General features: G+C 43.3%; 1 protein-coding gene across 4 annotated transcripts in view; it reads left to right on the top strand.

Annotated features, from left to right (window-relative positions):
* The window catches only part of LOC144690609 (endothelin-converting enzyme 1-like), a 359428-nt gene that overhangs the window by 217217 nt on the left and 115002 nt on the right, over nt 1–27209 (top strand). For all 4 annotated transcript variants that reach the window (XM_078558277.1, XM_078558278.1, XM_078558279.1 and 1 more), the window contains one exon: nt 6775–6987. In XM_078558277.1, the coding sequence (XP_078414403.1) occupies nt 6775–6987 (213 nt within the window). The remainder of the gene's footprint in view (nt 1–6774; nt 6988–27209) is intronic.

Genomic DNA, 27209 nt, shown 5'->3' with positions numbered 1-27209 from the left:
GTACTCAGTTAGCTGATTCGAGCTGGTGCTGAAGTGTACTTTTTTTTTGCTCGTTCTTGGGACATGAGGAATTATTGCTCATCCTTGAAGGAGATGGTGAGTCGTGTTCTTCAACCACGAGTCCATCAGGTGTAGGTACACCCACCGTGTTAATTCTGAGTGGTTTTATACAGCTGAGTGGCTTGTAAGAGGGAAGTTACTAATCAGCCACATTGCTGTGGGTCTGAAGTCACATACAGTATAGGCCAGTCCAAGTAAGGACAGCAGATTTTCTCCCCCGAAGGGCATTAGTGAACCCAATGGGCTTTGACAACAATGTGGTACTTTCATGAGTATTATTAACAAGACTAACATTTTATTCCAGATTTATTAATTAATGGAATTCAAATTCCCCCCAGCTGCTGTGGTGGGATTTGGACACGAATCTCCAGAGCATTCATCCTCTGGACTACTAAATCCAGAAACATTATCACTATGTTACCAACCCCTCGAAGGAGTGGACCAAGACTGATCTCTGGCATTTAGCATGCAAAGTCCCCACTCCTGATCACTATCAGGTGTCACGACTCACTGGGGATAGTGTGCTGTAATATAAGCCCCACTGCTCCATGAGCCACGGCAAATGTGAAAAGTTTGATCAAACCACCAGATTGTCCCAATTCTACCTAACTGTTTAATTTAGGTTAACAGATTACGAGCACCAGGTTTGTAAACTTAATAAGTAAATAACTGTATATTGAACAAACTGTCGTTAACCAGTGGCAAAAGAAAGAAATATGAACTGCTCATTTCTGACTCTATAACCTAAAGTCTACTCCCTTCTTAAATCCCTATACACACACATACAAGACACACAAAAACATGGATTTTAAGAGTGGGATAAAACAGTTCAATAGCACCAATTCCGGAGTACAGGATTCGTTGGGTTGATTTTGATTAATGTCTTCCAAATTCCTTTCAGTTCTTGTTGATGACACGATGTGGTCTTCCAGCAATTTCATTCTTTAGTTCACTGGTTCAGCACTTGCCTTTCAATGTCTCTAACAGTGATTTTTCCCCTTGCCTCTTGACAGGGGTTTTCAGAGAGAGAGCAGGTTATAGAGATATGAGGAGAAAAAGCCAGCTAACTATTATTATAGGATTACTGGAATCTTACACACACAGGAGAGAGAGGTTTTAGGTCTTTTCCTTTCAGGCTAGGAACTATTCTGCTACACTGCTCACACAAACCCTGGTCACCTGGTCAGGAGCCAATTAAAATGTTGTTACCAGTCAGCTCCCTTGGTCCAGGACTCCTTTCCAGCACCATCCTGTTTTTCATGGCACACTCTGTTCCAGAACTGCAAGATTGTATTTATCTCTCATCTGCTCCAGTGGGCATATCTTTCAGACTGCAGCCATTGTAATTTTAATCTACAATCCAACAGAAAATAAAAAGATATGCTCTTTATAACAAACCAACAGAACTAAAAAGATATGTTCCTTACACACATGACTGCCCTCCCACCCATGCCCCCACCCCACCCTTTGAGATATGCATTCAGGGACACATGATACCCTCCGCTAGCATACCAAGTGGTCATCACTTGTGTGCAGCTGACACATTGGGATTCCAGCCCTTGGTTAAAGGTTAATGAATAACCTCTAGCCATGCAAAGAGGAATATGGTAGAACACACAGCGCTTCCAAAACCAGAATCTGACAGATTTCCCGGGCAGAATGTAGTCCATCTAACCTGAGAGTTCAGGACAAATGACATCTTTGAATCCTGTTTTCAGACCAGCACAGATTGCCATAATGAGAAGGTTGTTGGATTGCTATTCTGAAAGAATGAAATCAAATGGACTATAGGTGCCAGACTATAGGGACCACTTGCTTTGAACCTACCCAGTGATCAGAGTCACCTTACAACTGCTGCATTGTGACTGAAGTTTTGAAAGCGCTGGAGTGTTTCTGGATGAAGTCAGCCCTTTGCCAAAATTTAATCACCTCCCTCCCACAAAGGGAGCCCTGGTGGTTTGATTCAAAACAAAACAACATCCAGTGAACTAGTCACTCTGATCCAGATACAACAGCATGTTGATCATACCACAAAATTTCAAATGCCAAGAATGTGTATTTAACCCCATCTACTCCATAGTTGCACTGTTTGAGGAAAAGCCAGTACACACTAGGCCCAAGCTGCTGCCCAATTGGAGCACACAATCCAGGCTGAAACATGTGAGTATTGAAGGAGAGGCACCGTCTTTTGGATGAGAGGTTAAATAAGCCGAAGGACCATATCCCATTGAAAAGGAGCAGGGGACTTCTCCCAGTGTCCTGGTCAATATTTCTCATCAGCCACCATCGAAGCAGATTACCTAATCGTTTATTTGCATAGCTATTTGTGGGATCTTGCTGTGTATGGATTGGCTGTCGTATTTCCCTAAGTTACAAGTGACTGTGTTTCAAAGGTTAGCTGTGAGGTACTTTGAGAGGTTCTGAACTCATGAAAGGTGCACTATAAATGTAGTTCATTTCCTTTCCTTTCTTGAGAAAAGGTAGCCATTGATGAATCCAAGATAATTTGTTGTGTGGGGCAGGGTTTTACAGGAGGAGAGAATGAACAGATAATTGGAGCATCATATTGGAGTTTTAGATTGAGGGAACAGAAATTGGGAGCTGTACGCACAGTTGAACCAAGTGACTGACTGGAACACACACTCTTGAACTGCAGCTGACCTGTAGAGAGTGATATTTTCTACAGGATGTGGAGAACATCTGATTTTCTTATGTCTCAATGATTTTTGCTTCATTCTCACAAAGTTAAGCTCCCATCCACTGCAACGTCCAAAAAAAGGAATGAGTGTGGGTGTAAGTAGGAATGTAAAGAGAAACCTGTTCCTTGGCGAATATGGACCAATGAGTCAAAGGGGTGAAGGTCTTATCAGAGTTGAAGGAAAATGGAGTGAAAATCTGGCCCACAATCTCGGACAAAGAATGCCGATCTGACTGATGCTCCGACTGGTAATAGCTGAGAGAATGTGCCTTCCCATATCGACCCCTCTGACCATCAAGTATTTCTCGGCATTTTAATTTTCAGCTATGATTTCTACCCAGAAAGTTGGCTAATTTAAACCAGTTGTCCTGATGTATCAGGTGAGCACTGTTTCTGGCCCAGGGAAACTGAAACTTCCTTTTTGGGTTCAGTATTTGTCGTTCAGCACCTTTTTAAATTTTAAAATAGATCTCGAAGTATTTAGTCTGTAGAAGCTGTTCTCATTCAGTCGAGCTGAGCTTCCTCAAGTGATGCATTTTTGCCCCTGTTAAAACTGATAGTTGACTATGTTCCAGACTACCTGCTGACCACAATTCCTGGTGGATATTAATAAGCATAACTTTTGGCGATGATTCAAGGGCACTTAAGTCTTCTCACCAAATGCCTGCTTCACATGAACTTGAAACATTGAAGGAAAATAATTGTGTAAAGCTAAAGACAAATCTGACTTCCTTCACATTCCCTTATCGCTTCTCCCCTCCTGTGGGGCAAGGTTCCATGGGGCACCAGAAGCCCTGCCACACCTCATCTAAGGTGCCAGTCTTCATGTGCCAATCTGGACATCAAGTTTGGGCAGCCAGTTTGGTCATGGGGTCGTCATAGCCAAGATTGACTCTGCCCCTACCCCTACTTGATGCCTTCACAAGAGGAGTCATTGGATCTCCATTGGGTAGAGACCATGATTAATTTCTGCACTCACCAACGCCCCCCCCACCACCATCCCCCACCTCCCCCAAAAGAACCCTGGCAACTTATCCCGGAAAACTGTTGCTCTGGCTGAGATTGCACGATGAGGGAGACCATTCAAGCCATCTTGCTTCATCTGTCCAGACTAACCCAGCAGAACTCAAAATAATGCTTAAATGTTTCCAGGGCTTTCACCTGTGCTATTCCATTTGGGAATCCATCCCATGTTTTTATCACTGGGAAGAAAAGCTCCAACATCTGCTCTAAAGTTATCTGTAACTAGTTTAAACCTGTGTTCCTAATTATCTCACTATCACAATTTAATTAAAGTTGCTAAGTGAGATTTCCTGCTTCTTTTAAAAGAAAATTACTTACCTTTTTGCTCATACTCACCGTGTATAGCAGGAAAATATTGTTAACATTGTCCCAATCATTGTAAATTTTTTTTTTTTTCTGGCACCATTCCCCTTTGGGAATTCCCCTGTACGACCTGTTAGTGAGAGTCAGAGGAGGATCTGTCCACAGAAGTGTTCTGGACCCACCCACGCACTGCGCCTGCCAACAGATGTGAACATGCCATGCCTTGGCAAATGCTAAATACCACCTGATTTGAAGCAGCTTTCAAACCAAGGATCCATGTCTGTGGGTCCTTGCGTTTTAGGTTGGCATGGAGTGGTACAAAACCACTCAACACGGTGCTGCAGATAAAAGTGGAAAAACTGAGACCCCCCAGGGGCTCACATTCAGGTGAAATCCAAGTAACAGTAGATTAAAGCTGTAGAAATTACCAGCAGAACAGAGGTACAGAGTACAAGGCTAAAGAGGCTGTGATGAATTTGTACAAAACATTGGTTAGGCCTCAATTATCGTATTGTGTGTAGTTTGAACATTGAACACAAGACCCCAAAGCCTCAGGGATAGTGTTTCTGTGAGTTTGGACTGGCACAGGTTTGCCCGAAACGGTGTATAAGCTTGAGGAATTTTAAGTGCAGCTTACATTCGGCACAAATTGAGTACATCTGCAATTTTTTGCACTGGTTTAAAAAAATTGCACTGGAGACCGGCCCCATCTACAAACCTGGCCATGACCCTAGATTGTATTAATCACCATGGCCCATTTCTGCTTATTGTAACTTATTGAGGAGGTTCTTAAAATAAAGCTGTCTCTGTAAGGCTATCAGATCAACCATGATCTTGTTGAATAGCAAAGCAGGCTCAAGGGGCCCAGTGGCCTACTCCTGCTCCTATTTCGTATGTCCGTATGTAAGGCATAAGGGCAACGAACAGGCAACTTATAAAAGCTTTTAAAAATGAAAATTAATTTTAAAATCTAATTTGTGTACACCAAATGAAACATGCAGTTGGTCCTTGAAAGTTTTTTTTAAGTTATTTTCAGATATTTAAAATCTCATTACTCAGAGGGTGGTCTTGACAGGTATGAAATATTTTTGCGGTTAAACCCATTTTCAGATGTATTAATAAAACTGCACCAGGTTACCACACTCAACTAGATCAGGAAATATTTTTTGACATGCCGTGGTTCACGGACAGTGTTGACATTTGTGGTCATGCAAATGGGATTGAACAGAAACTTGAACCGTGAATTCACTGTGGAAAACCAGGGCAGCTTCAGGTGAATTTGTGTCCAGTTTGCCAATTTGCAGCCAAAGTGGAAACTCTGCCCCATAGCGTACACCTGAGACTCACCAGATGATTGGGGAACTGTAATTGTGAGGAGACATGTGCAACTGGAAGTGTGTGATGACACTGAGGCAGAGAAAGCTGAGTAGGGTTAATAGAATTTTTTTTTTAATTGCGGAGGGCATTAATAGTAAATGGGGAAAGATCATTTCCTTTAGTTACTTCCCGCTGTAACAGAGAAGGCTGAAGGGTAATTTAATTGCTAGTTTTAGGATTATAAAGGGACTAGATAATGTGGGCTGTAAAAAGCTGCTTCACAAGGTCTAGAACAGTAGAAGAAGGAAACACAGGCTGGGTTTGAAATGGGGTAAATTCAGACCTTTTCTGTAGAAAGAATGGGCTCCTGAGAGAGAAGTTGGGAGCGGTTGGTACTGATTCATTTAAATGCAAATGACATCATGTCTGTGTGCAGCATCATGGGACATCCTTCTACATTAAAGTTGCTACCTAAATGCAGGTTTGCGTGTTTGTAGCTGACAGATTTGCGCTCTAGTTGTGTCAGCTGGTACAGTGGGTTACTGCACGATGAGAATGTGTTCACAACCTCATAGCTGGTACGTGCCCCGTCCTGGATTTGAAGAGTTTCCCCCTTGTAGGGGATGAAAGGCTGAAGCATTGGGATTCCAGCACTTTATGCAGTTCCCTTGTATCACGGGCTGCCTTATCCTTGAAAACAAAGCAGAGAGCAAAAGTCAGGATGTCAGCATGCAGTCTGTAATGGGTGTGCTCAGCACTCACATTCTCAGTGAGGCTTTGATTGCGTAAGGGAGTTGACTTTAATTGGCAGACCCTACTCTATTGTAAATGGCTGACAATGTAAGGGCTCACCCCTTCTGCTTCCCCTTTTTATACTCATTATTTCATTAGGCTTTCATTGCAACAATGGGCTCGCACTGTGCAGCCATTTCAGCTGAGCTGCTGACACTGTGGGGGCCCGAGCAACGTCGACAAGTTCAGATTTCTATCTCTGGCTACTGCCTAATCACCCTTTAGTTGCTCATTATTGGCTACCTGTCCCTGCCAGGTGGGTAACCACTGCCATTCGTGATGTGTCTCTGACAAGATCGACCAAGAGGCAGCAAAGCATTGGACTGCTGACTCGATGCCCTCATTTCCAAATTTTGCCTCTGCCCCGCCCACCTCAGTGAGGTCAGGTAAATTCTGCTGTGTTGACTCCAATATACACACAGCACTGGCCTTGTACCTGGGCCCTGGCAAGAGTTTCAAGGTAATTTTGGCTGAAGTTCTTTCTGAAAGATACGTTTATGTGGGTGTTCCTGCGGCCCCCTCAGGCACAGATTTAACTCCGAGTATCACAGGGTCTCGACATGCTTTGCTTTCCATTGCAGATTCCCGGAAGGTTTGCCTGACAGAATCCTGTGTCATCGTTGCCAGCACCGTCCTCAAATCCTTGGACCGATCCGTTGATCCATGCCACAATTTCTACAATTATGCCTGTGGCGGCTGGATTAAGGCAAACCCATTGCCCGATGGAAAGCCCAGGTGGGGAACCTTTAACAACCTGTGGGACCACAACCAGGCCATCATGAAGCACCTCCTCGGTAAGTGAGCGCACAAGCACATCAGTCTCCTTATGCAGAGCCTCAAGCTGAGATCCCATGCATGGGGGCAGCTCATTAGGATGGGAGGATTGGTTTTGGATTGTTCTAATAAAAAAACCACATACCCAATGGGCCAAATGGCCTCTTTCTATACTCTAAGCTTCTGTGTTTCTCGGCAAGTGCGTTTAAAGGAGAAAAGAGAACCAAAATTGTATTAATCAAACTTTTTCTTTCTTGAATAAATTCAACTCTCTCATCTATGCTTCAGCTGCAGGTCAGTGCTGCAGTCATTGCTTTGCATGGTGGAACAAGGTAATAATTCATTATTTGTGTTTTACCATAAGTTTAACAGTTCAGGTAGGTTACATCAATTTCATTTCAGATTCTGGCACGTGCTGATGTGCAGCCTGCGAGGTTACCAATGGTCTGAGTGAGTTGCTGTAGATTTAGTGGAAGGACATTTTAGTGAATGGGCGCACTGCTATGTGTGATCAATATCTTTTAGCATTTTGCTATCTCCTCCCAGTGGCCAGGTTCAGAAGAAAGAGATTGCATTTATATAGCACCTTTCATGACCTTGGGACCTCCCAAAGCACTTTACACCCAATGAAATAGTTTTGAAGTACAGTCACTGCTATGTGTTCTTGTAGCCTTTTGGATCCCCTATGTTGGTAATAATCATATTTTAAGCTTGGAAAAATCAGAACTCTATCTTTAATTTTGCCATGCTGTCATGTACAATAGAAGGACTGGTTCGAACTGGTTCTATTACACGTCACATCAGTCTCTAGTGCAGCCGTGAAATGTGGACCCCTGGACCACAAGCACATAACAATTAGTTCCTAGCTCTTTATGGATATTTACAGATGATACAACAGTATATAACAGTCACTGTTGTCGAAAACAGGGCACCAATTTGTGAACAGTGAGGGCCCACAAGCAATAATGTGCTAATAAGCAGATCATTTATCTCAGTGACGTTGGTTGAGGGGGAATATTGACCGGGACAGCAGGGATAACTCCCCTGCTCTTCTTCAAAATAGTTCTATAAGATCAGTAATGTCCGTCTGAGAGGGCCGATAGGCTTAACATCTCATGTGATAGATGACAGTGCAGCATTCCCTCAATACTGCCCAGAGAGTGTCAGCCTTGATTTGGTGCTCAGGTCTTTGGAGTGAGATTTGATCCTACGACCTTCTGATGCCGAGGCACCAGGAATTCAATTCCACCCCATGCCTTTCCCAAGCATCGTAGCTGAGACTGGCTGCTCATGGAGCAGCAGATTAAATCTGTGTCCCAACATGCTATGGCACAAGAGCTTAATACTCAGAGCCATGGTTGCCTTCTATTCAAATGAACCTTTTTTTTAATATGGTAAACAGTGCTAAGTGTGCTGGCAATTATACACTGGATAGAAATGTGCAAACACAGTTGCACATCTGCCCAACAGCTGGAGGAAATTACATGTTTATGAAGCTGAGCTCAGAGAGCCAAGTGGGTTGTTTTAAGTGGAAGTTTCCTTTTGGGATTATTCTTCATTGTGGCTATTAGCCTGCTGAAGTCAGTGCTGTGCCCTAAGTCAGATGTATATGTAGTGTGTGTATCACAGAGCAGCATCATAGATGGAGGGGCTGTTGATGTTCTGTTTGAGTTCTTGATATATTGGACATCGGAGGGGGGCTTGACCTTAATTCCTGATGTGTGATCCGAGCTCACAAAGCGAGGCACTGAAGCTCAAAATATTCCCCTGTGGCATTTAGTTGGCACACGCTTCCGTTTTTTCTCCCCCACCCCCAGCGTACATGGCCAACACTTTTAACCATCCTGTTTAAATAGAAAGCATTGAGCTATTCATGTCAATGTTCACTCATTGCTGAACCCATTCAGAGTGAGGTTTCTTTCTGGAGTGAGCACTTGGATCATTTAAGGAGCAGAGCTCTCCAATGGAGGTTGCTGGAACAAGAACATTTAGCATTGGACAATCTTAATATTCCTGGTAATTATCTGAAGGTCACAGGTCACAGCAAGAGCTTGAAGTTATAGAGCCATTAACATAGTGAAACATCCCAAGGTCCTTCACAGGAGCCGAATGAGAGAAAAATCTGCACCAGGCCAAAGGAGGGAGCCTTTAGGACTGGTGGCCTAGGAGCAAGGTTTTAAGAAGTATCTTAAAGGCAGAGGAATTTAGGGAGCAAATTCCAGACTTCCGTGTCTGGAACGTTGTAGACATTGCCAGCAGTGGTGGTGCGATGGAAATCTGGGATTCACAAGAGACAGAGTTGGAGGAATGCAGAGGTCTGCAGGCTGTGAGGCTGGAAGGGCTTCGGATGGGGAGGAGAGTGGCCATGGAATGATTTGAACACGGGATGAAAATTGTAAACTTTGGCTCATGGCTCATTAGTACCTATGTATAATTAGCTGATATAAAGGCAAAATACTGCGGATGCTGGAAATCTGAAACAAAAACAGAAAATGCTGGAAAAACTCAGCAGGTCTGGCAGCACCTGTGGAGAGAAAGACCGAGTTAACGTTTTGAGTTCGAGTGACTTCAGAGCGTATGACTATTCCCTAAAGAAGAGTCATACAGACTGGAAACGTTAACTCTGTTTCTCTCTCCACAGATGCTGTTAGACCTGCTGAGTCTTTCCAGCAATTTCTGTTTTTGTGTGTAGGCAGCCTCAGCTTGTCATATTGATAAGTGTTTTGTATTGAAATCCTTTCATACCGCTCCAGCATTGTTAGCTAAATAATTAACAGTGGGCTGCTCCTTATCAAAGATTTGCCTATACAAATTATAGATCTTCTGTTTTTAAAATGATTGGAAATATTTGAGTTGAATGGCTGACACTGGTTGTAACGTCCTTATTGTGACATTGGGCTAAGGTCAGCTTGGACAGCACAGGTCCTGATATAAAGGAGAGGCTTACCAACCCTCCAGAATTGGCCTAGAATTTCAAGGAATTAAAGATTAATGTCTCATAGACTCATTGACATTTACAGCTCAGAAGGAGACCATTTGACCCACCGTGTCCGCGCCAGTCAACAAAAACCTGACTACACTGATCCCATTTTCCAGCGCTTGGTCCATAGCCCTGGAGGCTATGGCAACGCAAGTGAATGTCTAAATGCCTCTTAAATGTTACGAGAGTTTCTGACTCAACCACCCTTTCAGGCAGTGAGTTCCAAACTCCCACCACCTTCACCCCACCATTGCTGCGAGCAGCCTGGAAGAAAAGTCGTAGTGGCAGTAAAAACGTTTTTTTAATGTTATTTGGACACTTCTATTTATAGTCATAAAAATATAGGACATGGGGACAGGAGGATGACCGACTGTCTGGATGATTTTTGACAACTGGGTAACACAGACTTCTCGCTTTCTAATTGGTGGAGGAAAGCTGGGCATTGTGATGATGGACATGTTGGCAACCAATGGTGCGCATGTGGGGTGGAGCAGTTACGTATATTGAACATACAAATTAGGAGCAGGAGTAGGCCATTTGGCCCCTTGAGCCTGCTCCACCATTCAATAAGATCATGGCTGATCTCATTTTAACCTCAACTCCACATTCCTGCCTCTCCCTGATAACCTTTCAACCCCTTGCTTATCAGGAATCTATCTACCTCTGCCTTAAAAATATTTAAAGACTTTGCTTCCACCACCTTTTGAGGAAGAGAGTTCCAAAGTGTCTCAACCCTCTGAGAGAAAATTTCCTCATCTGCCTTAACTGAGCGACCCCTTATTTTTAAAAACAAAAAACTACTGCGGATGCTGGAAATCCAAAACAAAAACAAAAACAGAATTACCTGGAAAAACTCAGCAGGTCTGTTGAAGGGTCATGAGGACTCGATAAGGTCAACTCTTTTCTTCTCCGCCGATGCTGCCAGACCTGCTGAGTTTTTCCAGGTAATTCTGTTTTTGTTTTTGCCCTTATTTTTAAAAGTGACCCTGAGTTCTAGATTCTCCCACAGGAAACATCCTTTCCACATTGACCATGTCAAGACCCCTCACGATCTTGTATGTTTCAATCAAGTTGCCTCTTACTCTTCTAAACTCCAATGGATACAAGCCTAGCCTGTCTAGCCTTTCCTCATAAGACAACCTGCCCATTCCTGGTTTAGTCTAGTAAACCTTCTCTGAACTGCTTCCAATGCATTTACATTCTTCCTTAAATAAGGAGACCAATACTGTACACAGTGCTCCAGATGTGGTCTCGCCAATGCCCTGTACAACTGAAACATTCTATTAGCTTTGCTAATTACTTGCTACAGCTGCATACTAAACCTTTGCGATTCATGCACGAGGACACCCAGATCCCTCTGTATCTCAGAGCTCTGCAATCTCTGACCATTTAGATAACTTGCCTCTTTTTTATTCGTCCTGCCAAAATGGATAACCTCACATTTTCCCACATTATACTCTATTTGCCAGATCTTTGCCCACTCACCTAACCTATCTATGTCCTTTGTAGCCTCCTTATGTCCTCTTCACGACTTACTTTCCTACCTTTCTTTGTGTCATCAGCAAACTTAGCAACCATATGATCAGCCCCTTTATCCAAATCATTTATAGAAATTGCAAAAAGCTGGGGCCCCAATACTGATCCCTATGGCACACCACTCATCACATCCTGCCAACCAGAAAAAGATCCATTTATGCCTAATCTTTGTTTCCCATTAGCTAGCCAATCATCTATCCATGCCAATATGTTACCCCGTAAACCATGAGCTTTTATTTTCTGCAATAACCTTTGTGGCACCTTATCAAATGCCTTCTGAAAACCTCTAAGTACAGTGCACCCTGAGCACATGTGACTTCTTCAAAGAACTTCAATAAATTGGTTAAACGTGATTTCCCTTTCACAAAGCCATCTATCTGATTGCCTTGAATGTGCCTTGAAGTGCCCTGCTATAATATCTTTAATAATAGCTTCTAGCATTTTCCCTATGACCGATGTTAGACCAACTGACCAAAAGTTTCCTGCATTCTCTCTCCCTCCCTTTTTGAATAAAATTGGAGGGAGGAAGTCATATGATGACAAATCCAGGAATATATCCAACCAGAGTTGGCCACCTTAGTCTCTGAACAATATCCTGCAGAAAACTACAAATGTGAAATGGCTTAATCCGAATTTAAGGTTATCTAAAACCAGATAACAGATGGAGTTCAGAGTTGTGTTCAGAGATTCTGTCTTATGTTCAAAAGAAAACTCAATAACCTGAACAGCAGTCGGCTCCATATCATAGGAGACCAATGAGGGAAAAACAGACTTTGCTTCAAAAAGAAAACTTTTGTCTAACTTCTAATTTATTCTTTCATGGGATGTAGGTGTTGCTGGCAAGGCCAGTATTTGTTGCCCATCCCTAATTGCCCTTGAACAGAGTAGCTTGCTCGGCCGTTTCAGAGGGCAGCTATGAGTCACATTGCCTTAGGTCTGGAGTCTCCTGCAGGCCAGATAAGGATGGCAGATTTCCTTCCCTAAAGGACTTTTAGTGAACCAGTTTTACAACAATCAACGATTGTTTCATGGTCACCATTACTGAGATTAGCTTTCAATTCCAGCTTTATTAGTTGAATTTTAAATTCCACCAGTTGCCAAGTCCCCAGAGCATTAGCCTGGGCCTTTGGATTACTAGTCCAATAACATTACCACCACGCCCACTTAGAGGTGGTTGAGCAGTCTGGCCAAAACTGGATTGTCCAACTGGCATGCAACTCCAGGAACCGATGTGGGATGATACAGCCACTCAGTCTTTACTTGTTCAAGTTGGCAAAAAACCTAATGCTGAGATTTAGGAAGGATATTGGGAATTTTGTTATGGAAGCGAGCATACCCAACTCATGGTTCAGATAGCTTTCTGTCCAATAAAAATTCTGACTGGGGGCACAAAATTGTAAAATTAAATTCCCCTGGTGTCATTAGCAGTTTCAGACAGCTGGAATCACATAACTGATTGAGCAAAGCTATGCTCATTGTACTGCACGCTTACCCCTGACCTCCTGATTTAAAAATGGTTCAAATCCCACTCCAGAGGCTTGAGCACAAAACCTATGCTGACACCCCAATGCAGTACCAAGGGAGTGCGGCACAGTCAGAGATGCCATCGTTCAGATAAGATGTTAAACCAAGGCACTGTCTGATCCTTCATGTGGACATAAAAGATCCTGTGACATTTTTTGAAGAAGAGCAGGGGAGTTCTGCGAGGTGTAGTGCCTAATGTCTATCCCTCAGCCAACATCACTGAAATAACCGATCCAGTCATTTAACTCACTGCTGTTTCTGGGATCTTGCTACGTATAAATTGGTTGCCACATTTCCCTATGTTATGGCAGTGATTTAATTTCAAAAATTATTTCAATAGCTATAAAGTGCTTTGGGGTATGTTATGACACAGCAATTGGTAAAAGCTGAGTTGCTTAATTCCCAGAGGGAAACTTGAACAACTGTTGTAACCTAAATTCTCAATTGGTATATTTGAGATGCAGATCTGAATTCAGGAATAAAACCACCAAGCCTCAAGAGATTATTTTTATACAAAACTAAATTAAACATTTATTAATTTAACAACAAATTAAACACATGCACAAGTCTACAAATTATTTCCATAATAACTTTTAAACATGAAATAACTTTTAGAGTATGAAATAAGGCACATTGATACCAGACGAGCGTGATGACATCAACACGCACTCTTGCGATAGTTAGGTCAGCAGGCGCACACGCCAGAGCCGGCAGCGCGTCCGTCGACAATTAAAAGGCCTATTAAGGCCACTAAGTTAACAATCCTGCTGAATTTTTCACTGCCTGTCCAACCTAACGGTTGGCGGGCAGGCGAAAAGGCCAAGCGGCCTTTGCATTTTTTAGGAAACAACATCCATGAGCAGGATGAGGTTTCCTAAAGCAAATAAAAATTTTACACTTGAATTAAAAACATGTCCCTGCTCATGTGACAGAGTCACATGAGGGGACATGTTTTATGACAATTTTATTTTGTTCATTAGTTTTTTTTAAACAGCGCTTCGTCTCTGAGATTGAAGCGCTCTTTCATGTGCATGCGCAAAGTTTGCACTAGGCCCATTCGCACTCCCACACAGGCAGCACTGAGCACCGCTGCTCGCATTCCACGCTGGGCTGGCCTTAATTGGCCCGCCTGTGTAAAATTGTAGTGTGATGTTGATCGTGGGCAGCAGTCAGCTTCCCCCAGCCCGGGGGGGGACATTCTGCCCATAGACTTTAAACAGACACAGGCAAAGCACATTTGACTTCACAAATTCAAAATAAGGTTCCTTGCAATTTGTCCCCTTTGCAAGCACAGTTGTAGCCTTACAGGGTGGTTAGATGTTAAATGCCTCTGACTGACACACACAAACTCCTTTCAGTTTATACCTAGCTTCCCCTTTGAATGTAATTTTTCCATTGTATTACTAGGTGTTTTAATTTTGCTTCTCCTAGCAATAATCCTTTCATTCCACCAATTTTATCAGTAATATAAACACATTGCTTGGTGTCTGTCAGGTAGGTGCAAGATTTTACCAATCTTTTGAATGGCTTATTCGACAAATGCAAATGTACTATTTATGTTCTATCCTTAGTTAACTGTTTACCCAATTAACTTATCAAACTACTTACATCAAAGCACCCAGACTAGCTGGCTTTAATCCAATTAAGCCACACACCTACACATACATAGACACAGACCCTGCTACAAGTCCAAATTAACAATACTTTCCAATAACATTATAGACATTAATATCTCTTCATGACACGTATCTGAGGTCATGAAAGGCAGAATGAAAATGTACAATTTTTCTTTCATGGCATCAAAATTTCCTGTCCATTAGAGGTTCATGTGTCCAGTTCACCAACTCTTCCAGGTTGACCTGGACTCTCCCGGAATTAAACATCAATCTCCCTGATTTTCTGTGAGCAATTCAGGAGGAAAATCAGAGGAATGTTTTCTTCTAGTTCTTTCCATCTGGACTCAAAACTAACCACAAGGCGTTGACACTCCCAGGATGCAACGTGGCCCTCGTGCATGTGCACTCCAGTAACACCACACAACAAATAGAGCGATTTCTGGAGCACAGAGGATTATGGGTATTGTAGCTGCCATAGTTGGCCAATTGCCGTATTTGGCAACCAGTGGCAGCAGCAGTGGCGGGGAGCAGGGATGTTGGAGACGGCAGGTCCTGTGATGAGTGGCCATGCGTTTATGCAGTTTGCAGTCGCCATCCACAAATTATTTTTTTAAAGAGCTGTTTCAGTAAAACAGTAACAGTGAAGAGCCAGAGAAATATTAAAACATGAGGTGGCCAGTTTACACTGCCATCTGAAGTAGATCCACCTGTGAAACTTGTCTGCTTCATGTTGCCAGTGAGTTGCCAATGCCGATGAATTTCAAATTTTGAGTTAACATCCCATCATCTGGCTGCTTTCAGTTGAGCATCACTAAATCTGTAGATAAAAGCAAAATACTTCGGATGCTGGAAATATGGAACAAAAACAAAAATACCTGGAAAAACTCAATCTGTAGAATTCAGTGGATTATTGTCCAATGGATCCCTGCAATGGATTCCTTTGCTACTTTAGCTCCCATTAACTTGCACAATCTGAAAGTCAGGGCTGTGAGTTTTCAGCTAGTTCTCACTGTGAACGACACTCCATACAGGGAGCACCCAATCACAGAATTAGCCCTTGTGAAGCACTATTGTAAACCCATCTGCTAAGGTTTCTCCTGCCCTGAAGCAAAATCCAAGTTTCAAGTGCACATTTGGAACTCCAGGTCTGGCTTTCTTAAATTACCTCCTATTTTAGGAAATGTTATTTATCAGTTCCTGGGGCATGAGCATTTTATTTGTCTGTCCCTAGTTTTTTTAAGGAGGTGATGGTGGGCCTCCTTCAGGCAGCTGCTGCCTTGAACTGTTGCAGGAGCAGTTTGGTTAAAAGAGCGACTTTCTAGAATTCTCCTGCATCGTGTGGGACTTGAGTCATGTATATATCAGACCCAGGTCAGGATGGCAGGTTCCCTTCCCCAAAGGACATTAGCGAACCAGAGGGTCATTTTACGACAATACAACAGCTCCAAGGTTACTTGGTTGTCACCTTTAATCCAGATTGGGTTTTTTTAAACGCTGAATTCAAATTCCCTTCTCACGTTACCTGGATTCTTCATCCTGGCCTCTGGATTAGTAGCCCAGTAATGTAGCCACTCTTCCATTTGAGCTACTGATTTTGCTTGTCTTAAACACTAACATGTCTGTGTTTAAACTGAAGGTTATTGGTGTTGGTCGAGCACTTTTTGCATCTTGTGTGCTTAATGTCAGTGCACGTACTATCCAGTCAGATGCCAGGGATGAAAGCTCAGGATGGTAACCCGCACTCTGCACTGTGGCTTAGCTACATCAATTACAGTTCAGTTCTGAGTGACTACAGACAAAATCCAAGGGGCCTTGGGATAAGGCAGGGTATTTTATTCTCTTGCACGTTTAACATCTTCCTGTTAAAATAACAACCTGACAGCTACTCTGATAAATGGTTAGCCCTATCAGCCTTGTTGGATAAGGAGTAGGACACTATATTTTAGCGGCTGTCCTTTTTTTAGGGGAATGCTCGATTCCTAATTGGAAGCAGGCAGTCTGGGAATCTGGATGCTATTAGGGAAAAATGTGCCTCTGTAAAAAGATGATGTGGATGAAGGATATGAGAGGGTAAGGAGAACAGATACTTTGTGGAAAGGGAAAAGCATAACGTATTCATTCACCCAGGGCCAGGCACTGAAGCACCAGACTTCAGTGAAACCAATTTGTGGAGGAAAAGGAGGAGAGATGCCTGAACTGTTATGTTCAGATGCCCTCTTGAAGTGAGCACAGAGGAAGAGAGATATGACCATTATGTAATGTAATAGAAAATTGAACAAATGTAGTACTGGAGGTTTTAACTCAAAAACTAAGATCCAGCGCATTGAAACAAGCACATACAAAGTTTGGAAGGCCTATAGTTTGTGACAGAAATGAAAAATTCTTGGATTGCTGAAGAAAGCCAGCAGTGACGATCATGACAGGGCAAATGGTGGAAGATATAGTCAGGTAGATGGGCTTCATTAAAAGAGGTGTCATCACCCCTCAGTCAGGTTTCCATCAAGGCTGTGATGTCAATGTAATCATCATTGTGAGCTCATGGAAGGCACGGGCCTTGTTCACAAGGGAATGGACATTCTTGCAAGGGATGCATGGAGGGGTGGTGAGAGCTGATATACTGGCAGACTTCACAGGGTCAGCAGTCGGAGGAGTAGAGATTAGCAAGATTAGCCCCCGGCCAGCACACTGGGCAGGAAGGTCAGTGAGGGAGATCACTGGGGCATTTGGGGTTGTTGCTTGTAAAGAGGCAGCATCGAATGTCTCAGTGACCACTTTAGAGGGTGCTAATAGAGGCACAGGAGGGGGGAAGCTGTAGAACACAAGAAATGTGGGCAGGAGTAGACCACACAGCCAATCAAGCCTGCTCGGTCATTCAGTACGATTATGGCTGATCATGGGCTTCAACCCCATTTTCTTGCCCACTCCCCATATCCCTTAATTCCCTGGGAGACCAAAAATCTGTCTACCCCAGCCTTACACATATTCGGTGATGGAGCATCTGCAACCCTCTGGGGTGGAGAATTCCAAAGATTCACCAACCCTTTAAGTGAAATAAGTTCTCCTCATCGCAGTCCTAAATGATTGGCCCCTTATCCTGAGACTGAGCCTCTGTGTTTTAGATTCCCTGACCAGCGGAAGCAATCTCTCAGCATCTACACTATCCTTTTCCCAACTCCACCACCACCCCCTCCCCCCTCCCACAGAGCCATCTGTCATTGGTTTCTATGTTGTGCTTTCACAAGAGTGCTGACTCTTGTTCTGCTATTAACATATTCTGCTCTTCCCTTTATGCCACTATCAGCACCTTCTTTAGCCTTTACCACTACCATTAACACTCCCTTTGACTTGTGTCAATGACATTTTTGTCAATCTCTCCCGAGCTCCCACCTATCCCTGACCTCCTGTCTTGCTCCACCTGCTCCACCCTTCCTTAAACAGTATAAAATCCATCACATTTCTACTTCTCTTTAGCTCTGAAGAAGATTCATAGGGACTCGAAACGTTAATTCTGTTTCTCTCTCCTCAGATGCTGCTAGACTTGCTGAGTTTTTCCAGCATTTTTTGTTTTTATTTCAGATTTCCAGCATCTGCAATATTTTGCTTTCATCAACATTTGCAAGTTTCACACCTTATAAAAAATATTCTGCTTTTCTATTCTTGCAACCAACTTCACACTTTGCTACATTATACACCATCTGCCAGGCTTATTAAGAGGGAATCGAGCTTGGGGGGTGACAGGAGAGGAGGAAGATCGAAGAGTAGTGAAGGTTTGAGGTAGGGATTTGGGAGGGCAAAGTATCCCAGAGTGTAGAAATGAAAGGAATCGTGATTTTTTTAATTCATTCACGGGATGTGGGCATCACTGGCTGGGCCAGCATTTATTTCCCATCCCTAATTGCCCTTGAGAAGGTGGTGGTGAGCTGCCTTCTTGAACCACTGCAGTCCATGTGAAGTAGGTATACACACAGTGCTGTTAGGGTGGGAGTTCCAGGATTTTGATCCAGTGATATTGAAGGAAGGGCAATACAGTTCCAACTCAGGAAGGTGTGTGGCTTGGAGGGGAACTTGGTGGTGTTCCCAGGTTGAGAGAGGGGAACTTGGTGGTGTTCCCAGGTTGAGAGAGGGGTCTAGTAGAAATAAAACTGATGGGCTCAGGTCTGAGCAGCAGCCAAAACGCGCATAAGAATAGACAGAGAAAACTCAATTTGAATAGTCTTCATTAAATAGTGAGTATTAGGTTACATAAAAAGCTAGTAGTAAATAGGGAATGGATAAGAGGCAGTAGGAGAGTGTTCAGCGTTAATGTCAGAGGCCTCATAGTGGGATAAAATTGACAACGTTTTTTGCCCTCTCCCCTATCTTACCAATATTCTTTACAGAATTATTTACTATGCTTCCTTTAGCAAAGGCCAGATGTTTTGTTTCAATAACACAGCCCCAGATGCACAGTTAAACACTGAGGCTGGGGTTTTCCAGCCCCATCGCAGCATCTTACCCCGCGACAGATGCAGCGAGCGATTCAATTCTCCAGAAACACAACCGAATCAAGGCTTCTCCAGTGTAAATACTGCAATAAAACAACACCTAACCTTATCTAACTTTAACCTGAAACAATTCCCCTATATTTTCAGCAGTTAAACAAAGTTCCCCTTTGAACAAGTATAATGATTATAAGCACCATTGCTGGTGAAAGATTTTTTATAAACATCAAAGTGACTGGATTGCCTTCATCATTTATTGTTCCTTCACTGTTTGGGGTCAGACGTGATCCCCTATAGGGCATACAGAAGGGTGTTGAGGATACGGTGCTATGGGACCATTCATGAGGGTGCAGCAGAGGCTCAAATACCAGTGCTTGGAGTATTACAGAGCTGTCTTCAACCAGATATTCCCTGGACACAGCAATCCTGCCTGTATCTCTTGAGCAATCTATGACCATTTGCCAAGATGCATGGGCAGAACGAGAGGGACCCAGTGCCTGAGCTCGGGTCATTAGCTGTACAGCCCTGACCCATTGAGGATGTCCCTATGGCACACATAACATTGTCAGCAATGTACCTGGTACTTGTGTGTGCTGGGATCTCTCTGTCTCTCATCCACTACTGCCTGTAGCAACAGTGGCGAACATTATTCAAATATTATTACACTTTTAAGAAAGAAAGAAGTTGCATTTATATGGCACCGTTCACATCCTGAGGACAGTCAAAAGTACTTTTGATGGATACTCACTGTGTTACTCTAATGTTGGCAGACATATCAGCCAAATGGCACACAGCAAGATCCCACAAGCAGCAATGAGCTAAATGACCAGAAAGGTTTGCTGAGGGATAAATATTCTCGATAGTTCCAGGACAATTCTTCATAGTGCCCTGGGATATTTTACATCAGCCTGAACAGGCAGACAGGTCTCGGTTTAATGCTTGATCTGAAAGATGGCAACTCAATACAGCACTCCAGTAGATTATGAGTTCAAGGGCGGAACCTTCCACTCTCACTGGTGGCGACCTCAGAGGTGGGAAGGTTGTGTACTTAGATATTTGTTGACAATCTCCAGGAGTCCCTTTGAGGACCGCTGGTTAAGCTGCACGTAGACCTAGTTATCCTGAGCGCCACGTGAGTGGCACCATCATTTTCAGAGAAGCCCGATTTCACCACGGAGACCATAAACCAGCGTTAGGCCCTTTGTTTATGCAAATAGAAATCCTTGTGTTAGGTGTGGGCCCTGGACGCCTATGCTAAACCCTTTACCAATAAAATGGTAACGCATCTCCGGCAGGGTACATTTGGGTGCACTCCATCCACCATATTGGACTCCTGGGCTCCCATTTTGTGCCTGTGAAACAGTTCTGGCAGCAATGACTTTCTAGGCCAAAAATCAAATTATTAAAATTTTAAGTTGTATGTTGTCCCCCTAAGCACAAGGAATAAACTATCTCCTAAATAGAGGATGCCAAGCAGGCTGGTGTTAAACTTGGGATCTATCTTAAGAGATGGAGCTAACTGATTAACACTTGGAATGTCATTACAACTTGGAGTTAAATTGCTGAGCAGCCATTGGACCCAATGAGTAGTGTTAAACGTGTTTTAAAACTTCAGTTTGAAAATGGTGATTAACTGTTAAAATGGATATAAACGGTTTATTGAAAGGCGAGTGGCATTCATCACAGATTGAAGTAGTCAGACAGTTACTTGGTAATATGCCGATTCCAGTCCTTGTGTTTGCCACTTCTTTGTGGTTCCACGTTGCCAAGGCAATATTTTCTTCAGCAGTGTGTGATCTTCTGAAATTTGTTTCACAAAATGAAGGTCAAATCATTGGCAGAATTCTATGGACCCATGCACAACTCAGCGATAATGAAGAAACGACAATTTCAGCCCACTCACAGAGCAGTGCATTAGTGACACGGGATGTTGAGGCTCGAATTCGGTCCTGTTCTGTAAGGGGAGGAATCTTTTTAAGGAGAGGAAGCAGAAAACTTAAAACGTCAGCGGCTCGATCGAGGAATTCCAGGATAACAACCTGGAAAACAACTGCAATGGAGACAGAGTTGGGATACAATTTTGGGGATTATGCAAACTGGTTGTCAGGATTATAGAGAAATAAACCAGATGGGCTCAATAATCTTTTATTGGTTCTTCAATGCCATGCATAGAATTGGAAATGTTGCCAAAATAGCCATGTTGAGGGTGTAACCAGGATGCGGAGTGATGCAAAGTCACTCAAAAGAGCATTGAAGTGTGTGGTTTCTATTGTGGAATTGCTCATATAGTGTATATGGTGTATAAAAGAAAATAAGTCTTGCTGCAACTGTACTGGGCATTGGTGAGACCACACCAGAGTGCTGTGTACAGTTTTAGTCTCCTTATTTAAGGAGGTATATACCTGCATTGGAAGCAATTCAGAAAAGATTTACCAGGTTGATTCCTGGGATGAAGGGGTGGTCGTATGCAGAAATGTTGAGCTGTTTGGGCCTATATTCATCAGAGCTTAGAAGAATGAGAGGTGATCTTATTGAAACATATAACATTGTGAAGGCACTTGACAGGGTAGATGCTGAGTGGATGTTTCCTCTCATGGGGGAGTCTAGAACTAGAGGGGCACATTTTAAAAATAAGAGGTATCCCATTTAATATGAAGATGAGGAGGAATTTCTTCTCTCATATGGTCATTAATCTTTGGAATTCTCTTCCCCATAGAGCAGTGGACTGGATCGTTGAATACACTTGAGGTTGAGTTAGGCAGATTCTTGATCTTACAAGGGAACCAAGGCTAATGAGGGGATTGGGTGGGGGCAAGCTGGAAAATGGAGTTGACACCACACTCAGTTCAACCATGTCCTTATTAAATGGTGGAGCAGGCTCGAGAGACTGGCCATCTCCCGCTCCTATTTCTTATGTTGTTGTTATTTATCCCTCAGTTGACATCATTATCACATTGCTGTTTGAGGGAGCTTCCTGTGCACAAATTGGCTGCCACAATGTCTACATTGCAACGTTAACCACACATCAAATGTAATTAATTAACTGTAAAGTACTTTGGGAAGTTCTGAGGTCAGGAGATCATTACATAAACGGATGTCTTCCTTTCAACTGTAATCTTTAAACCATGTTCAATATAGAACTACAACCTACAAATTAAACTTCTTGAGTTTGCTGCCCAAAGGCAGGTCCAACCCATGGCACCACGACCTCCACCACAGGTAGGGCACGGAGGCAGGTTCCAAATCCATTCCAGCCAGAATGGCAATCGAACCCCATGTTGTTGGCACTAATCTGGTCCACACCAGCTGTCCCAACCAGCCCCCCCTCCACCCCCCCAATTCCAAGTTGCTATGGCTACATGCACTCTTGTGTAGTTCTGGAGCTATGAATAGTGATGGTAGAGGCTACAATTTCTTTCCATCACATGGCTGACTGTCTGCCTTTGGCATGTGTTGGAAGGATTTACAAGTTGATACTCAACCTGTTTGGCCGCATTATGAATACATCCTTCTTGGTCATCAGGTCCTGGAGTGGGTCTTGAACCCAGAGCCTCTGGCTCAGAGGCAAATTCACTACCCACTGCACCACAAGACCTACATAGGAACTGTTCACCCTGTCACCCTGATAGATATATGATGCAAGGATAACGGAGTTGTCACTAACCTTAGCAATCAATCTTTATCAATGGGTCTACAACAAACTCAGTCACAATACAAGAAAAACACGGTGGTGGAGCGCTTTGGAAATCATAGGTCACCTGTTCTCCCAAGCATGCCACACTTACCGCATGATGTGTCCTAAATTACTCATGCTCTGAATGCCTTGAATGATCCTTTTTGAAGAGCCCGCCATGCTGAAGTAGGACTCAGTACCTTCAGTAGCAGCAGGGTACCTGATCATTCCTAGCTTTACACCAGGTTTCATTGGCTTTTTCTTGGCAAACTCTTTTTCAACATCTGCTTTTTAAAGGGTATTTGACATTGAGGAGCATTCTTTTTATAAGATAGGATGTGGGAATTGCCAAAACCCATTGTAAACCTATGTTCAAAAAAGAAAAGCAGTAAAAATAGAAAAGCATAATGTTTACCAAATGTTTAACTTAAGCATCGATAACAAATGGGACACGTATTTGTCTCTGCAGAATAGGAATGCAAAGCTTTTTGGCAGCTCTCCATGTAAGGATATCAGGTAATGAGAGCAAAATAAACACCAGCAAAAATAATTTGAAACCTTGAGATGTACGAGCTGACTTTGCTGAGGCCTGTACCAGATCCTTTATTCCAGGACTCCACTGTGTAACTGGGGACGTGGCATGATTTGCCTCAGAGTTAAGGGACACATCGTCTCAATGATCCCATGTGTGGTGGCTCACTAATCTTGCCTGAGCCATTAAATGGTTTGGCACCAAATCAGCCCCAGTAGCGTGCGGAGGGTGAAAGGGGAAACATTTTACTTTGCCAAATTAATTTTAACAGGGGCAGGGGAACCTTTTCTCAGAATTGTGTGCAAAACATCTTTTCTCTGTGACTGGGACGATTGTTGAGAAGCTTTCTCAGGTTGGTACGAGGGACCTTCAGTATGTGGAGAGACTAGGCTCGCTGAGATTGTTTTCCTTAGAGCAGTGAAGGTTAGAGGGAGCCTTAATAAAAGCATTCAAAAATTCTGAGGGGTTTTGATAGAGGAGATAGGGAGAAACTGTTTTCACAGCAACGAGATTGTTAGTGAAAGTACAGAGATTTCAGATAATTGGCAAAAGATCAGAGAGGAAGAGGTAAGGAGATTGCATCTTAATGCAGTGACTTGTTATCTGAAATGCACTGCCTGAGAGGGTAGTGGAAACAGATTCAATAGTAAATTTCATAAGAGAATGGAATATATACATAAAAAGGCAAAATTTGCCAGATAGCTCTTTCACAGATGTGATGGCCTCCTGGTGTGTTGGATTGTTCTATAACTGCAAGTCAAGATGGAGTTGTAGTTAGATAGGTAGCTGCAGGGTATGGACTGCCATTGGTGATGATGCCCTGCACGCACTGCGCTGCATGGTGTCACCAAATTCTCCTTCACCCACAACTTGGTGAAAGGGTATCAGGTGACAAACTGGCCTTTCCCCACAGATCAGAACTGTTGCCTGAAATTTCCTCGGGGCTTACCCCCTTCCATCAGTGCAGTGCCAATATTAATGGGGTTTCCGCCAAACTTGCATCAGGGTTACGTTGGCGGGACAGGAAAAGCCCTAAGGAAATTCTCCTGCGAGTAATTTTTCCTTGTTTTGCACATTGTCAGGGAACGTGAAAGAGTCCATGAGTTACTGAACAAACCCCTGGGTGGGCAGTATCTTGCATTTGGAGCACTGTAATTCAATTATTGGAAGCTGAGAACTGGTTGTGCAGTAATGACTGAAGGTATTCACATCTTAATCTGCCTTGTGCATTCAATGCATACAGCGGTGTTATATGACGAGCATAAGTAGAAGTGAGGTTTACAAAGACATTGGGCTCCCCCATCCCAGGTGCTATCACTCCCAGTTATTGGACATGTTGAAGTCAGTCTTGTAAAATTAGTCATTAAATCCTTCAGTTCCCAAATTATGCCCTTTCAGTAATCTACCACTAGCCTGCCTTTGATCATCTAACTTGGAGCATCAAACATAAGGCAGCTTACTGCCACACCATACTGATTTATTTTTCATAGAAAATAAGCAGCAATTTCTTGCTTTGGCTTGTGAGAAAGAACAACTTTCCTAGTTTGTCCAAGACTGTCCAAGCAGTGCAACGTAATCCAAAAATGAAAGAACACCACTCTCCAAAGCTTACTGGTGTAGTGACTTTATTCTGAGAATGCAATGTCCTTGATTTCCCATAGCTCGCACTTTTAATTCCAATATTGTAAAATAGATCGGATGCGCTTAACTGCTGAAAACGAAGTGGGAATAACCTGTGTCATTTTTTCTGACACGCAAAAACACAGGAATTAGGAGCAGGAGTAGGCCATTCAGTCCTTCGAGACTGCTGTGTCATTTGATAAGATCATGGCTGATCTGATTATGGCGTCAACTCCACTTTCCTGTCTGCCCCCTATCCCTCGATTCCCTTGCTGATCAAAGATCTGTTTTACTCAGCCATGAACTTATGTATCCCAGGCAAGGGAGGAGATAGCAGGGGTGCTGGCAATAATTTTCAATACCTCCCTGGCCACAGGAGAGGTGCCAGAAGACTGGAGGACAGCCAATGTGGTATTGTTATTCAAGAAGGGAGGAAGGGATAAACCAGGGAACTACAGGCCAGTCAGTCTAACCTCAGTGGTGGAGAAACTATTGGAAGCAATTCTGAGGGGCAGAATTAATCTACACTTGGAGAGGCAGGGATTAATCAAGGACAGTCAGCATGGTTTTGTTAAGGGGAGGTCATGTCTGACCAATTTGATTGAATTTTTCGAAGAGGTGACCAGGTGTACAGATGAGTGCAGTGCATTTGATGTAGTCTACTTGAACTTCAGCAAGGCTTTTGATAAGGTCCCGCATGGGAGACTGATAACGAAGGTAAGAGCCCATGGGATCCAAGGTAATTTGGCAAATTGGATCCAGAATTGGCTGAGTGGCAGGAAGCAGAGGGTGATGGTCGAAGGGTGTTTTTGTGACCGGATGCCTGTGTCCAGTGGGGTTCTATAGGGATTGGTGTTGGGTCCCTTGCTGTTCGTGGTATATATAAACAATTTAGACTTGAATGTAGGAGGGTTGATCAGTGAGTTCGCGGATGACATGAAAATTGGTGGGGTGGTAAATAGTGAGGAGGATAGCCTTAGATTACAGGAGGATATAGACGGGCTGGTTAGATGGGCTGATCAGTGGCAAATGGAATTTAATCTGGATAAGTGTGAGGTGATGCACTTGGGCAGGACAAACAAAGCACGGGAATATATGCTGAATGGTAGGACCCTGGGAAGTACCAAGTATCAGAGGAACCTTGGTGTGCATGTCCACCAATCCCTTAAGGTAGCGGGACAGGTAGATAAGGTGGTTAAGAAGGCATATTGGATACTTGCCTTTATTAGCTGAGGCATAGAATATAAGAGCAGGGAGATTATGCTGGAACTGTATAAAACGCTGGTTAGGCCACAGCTAGAGTATTGCATGCAGTTCTGGAATCCGCATTATAGGAAGGATGTGATTGCACTAGAGAGAGTGCAGGGGAGATATACCAGGATGTTGCCTGGGCTGGAGAGTTTTAGTTATGAGGAGAGATTGGATAGACTGGGGTTATTTTCTCTGGAGCAGAGGAGATTGAGGGGGGACCTAATTGAGGTGTATAAAATTATGAGGGGCATAGATAGGGTGGACAGGAAGGAACATTTCCCCTTGGTGGAGGGATCAAAAACCAGGGGGCATAGATTTAAGGTAAGGGGCAGGAGGTTTAGAGGAGATGTGAGGAAGAATTTTTCACCCAGATGGTGGTGGGAATCTGGAACTCACTGCCTGAAAGGGTGGTAGAGGCAGAAACCCTCATAACATTTAAGAAGTATTTAGATGTGTACTTGCAATGCCATGGCATTCAAAGCTATGGGCCTAGTGCTGGAAAATGGGATTAGAATAGTTAGGTACTTGTTTGACCGGTGCAGACTCAATGGGCCAAAGGGCCTTTTTCTGTGCTGTAGACCTCTATGACCTTGAGGACAGATTTGAGCAATCAATTTGTGTGCAAGAAGCAATGCGATTGATGCTGCATGATTCTATACAAAACGAACCATTGTTGCTGCTCACTTCAGTTTCTATACGCGGTGAACGATACAACATGAAACAGACAAAAGCATCAAAAGGTTTCTGTGAAAGTGCCTGACAAAGGCGCAGCCAAAATTGTGTTTGTGGAGATGAGCCCTTAATCCCAGTTTCCTCTGTTTACACTTCTTCCTGAAGGCTCTGACATCTGCTCAAGTTGGGAAGCCATAGGGACTCCAGTTACCTACTCATACCATCCATAAAGTGGTCGCATTAAACAGGGTGAGCCTGATCAGTGATTGTCGACAAGACATTTCACCATCCATGCCAAAGCCCCAATTGCTGTTAACTGGCACAAAACTGGCAATCATGGTCAGAAAGTGCCTGGTG

The sequence above is a fragment of the Cetorhinus maximus genome, chromosome 15, assembly GCF_964194155.1.
Source record: "Cetorhinus maximus chromosome 15, sCetMax3.hap1.1, whole genome shotgun sequence".
Taxonomy (NCBI): domain Eukaryota; kingdom Metazoa; phylum Chordata; class Chondrichthyes; order Lamniformes; family Cetorhinidae; genus Cetorhinus; species Cetorhinus maximus.
This window is presented reverse-complemented; position numbering and strand designations above follow the sequence as displayed.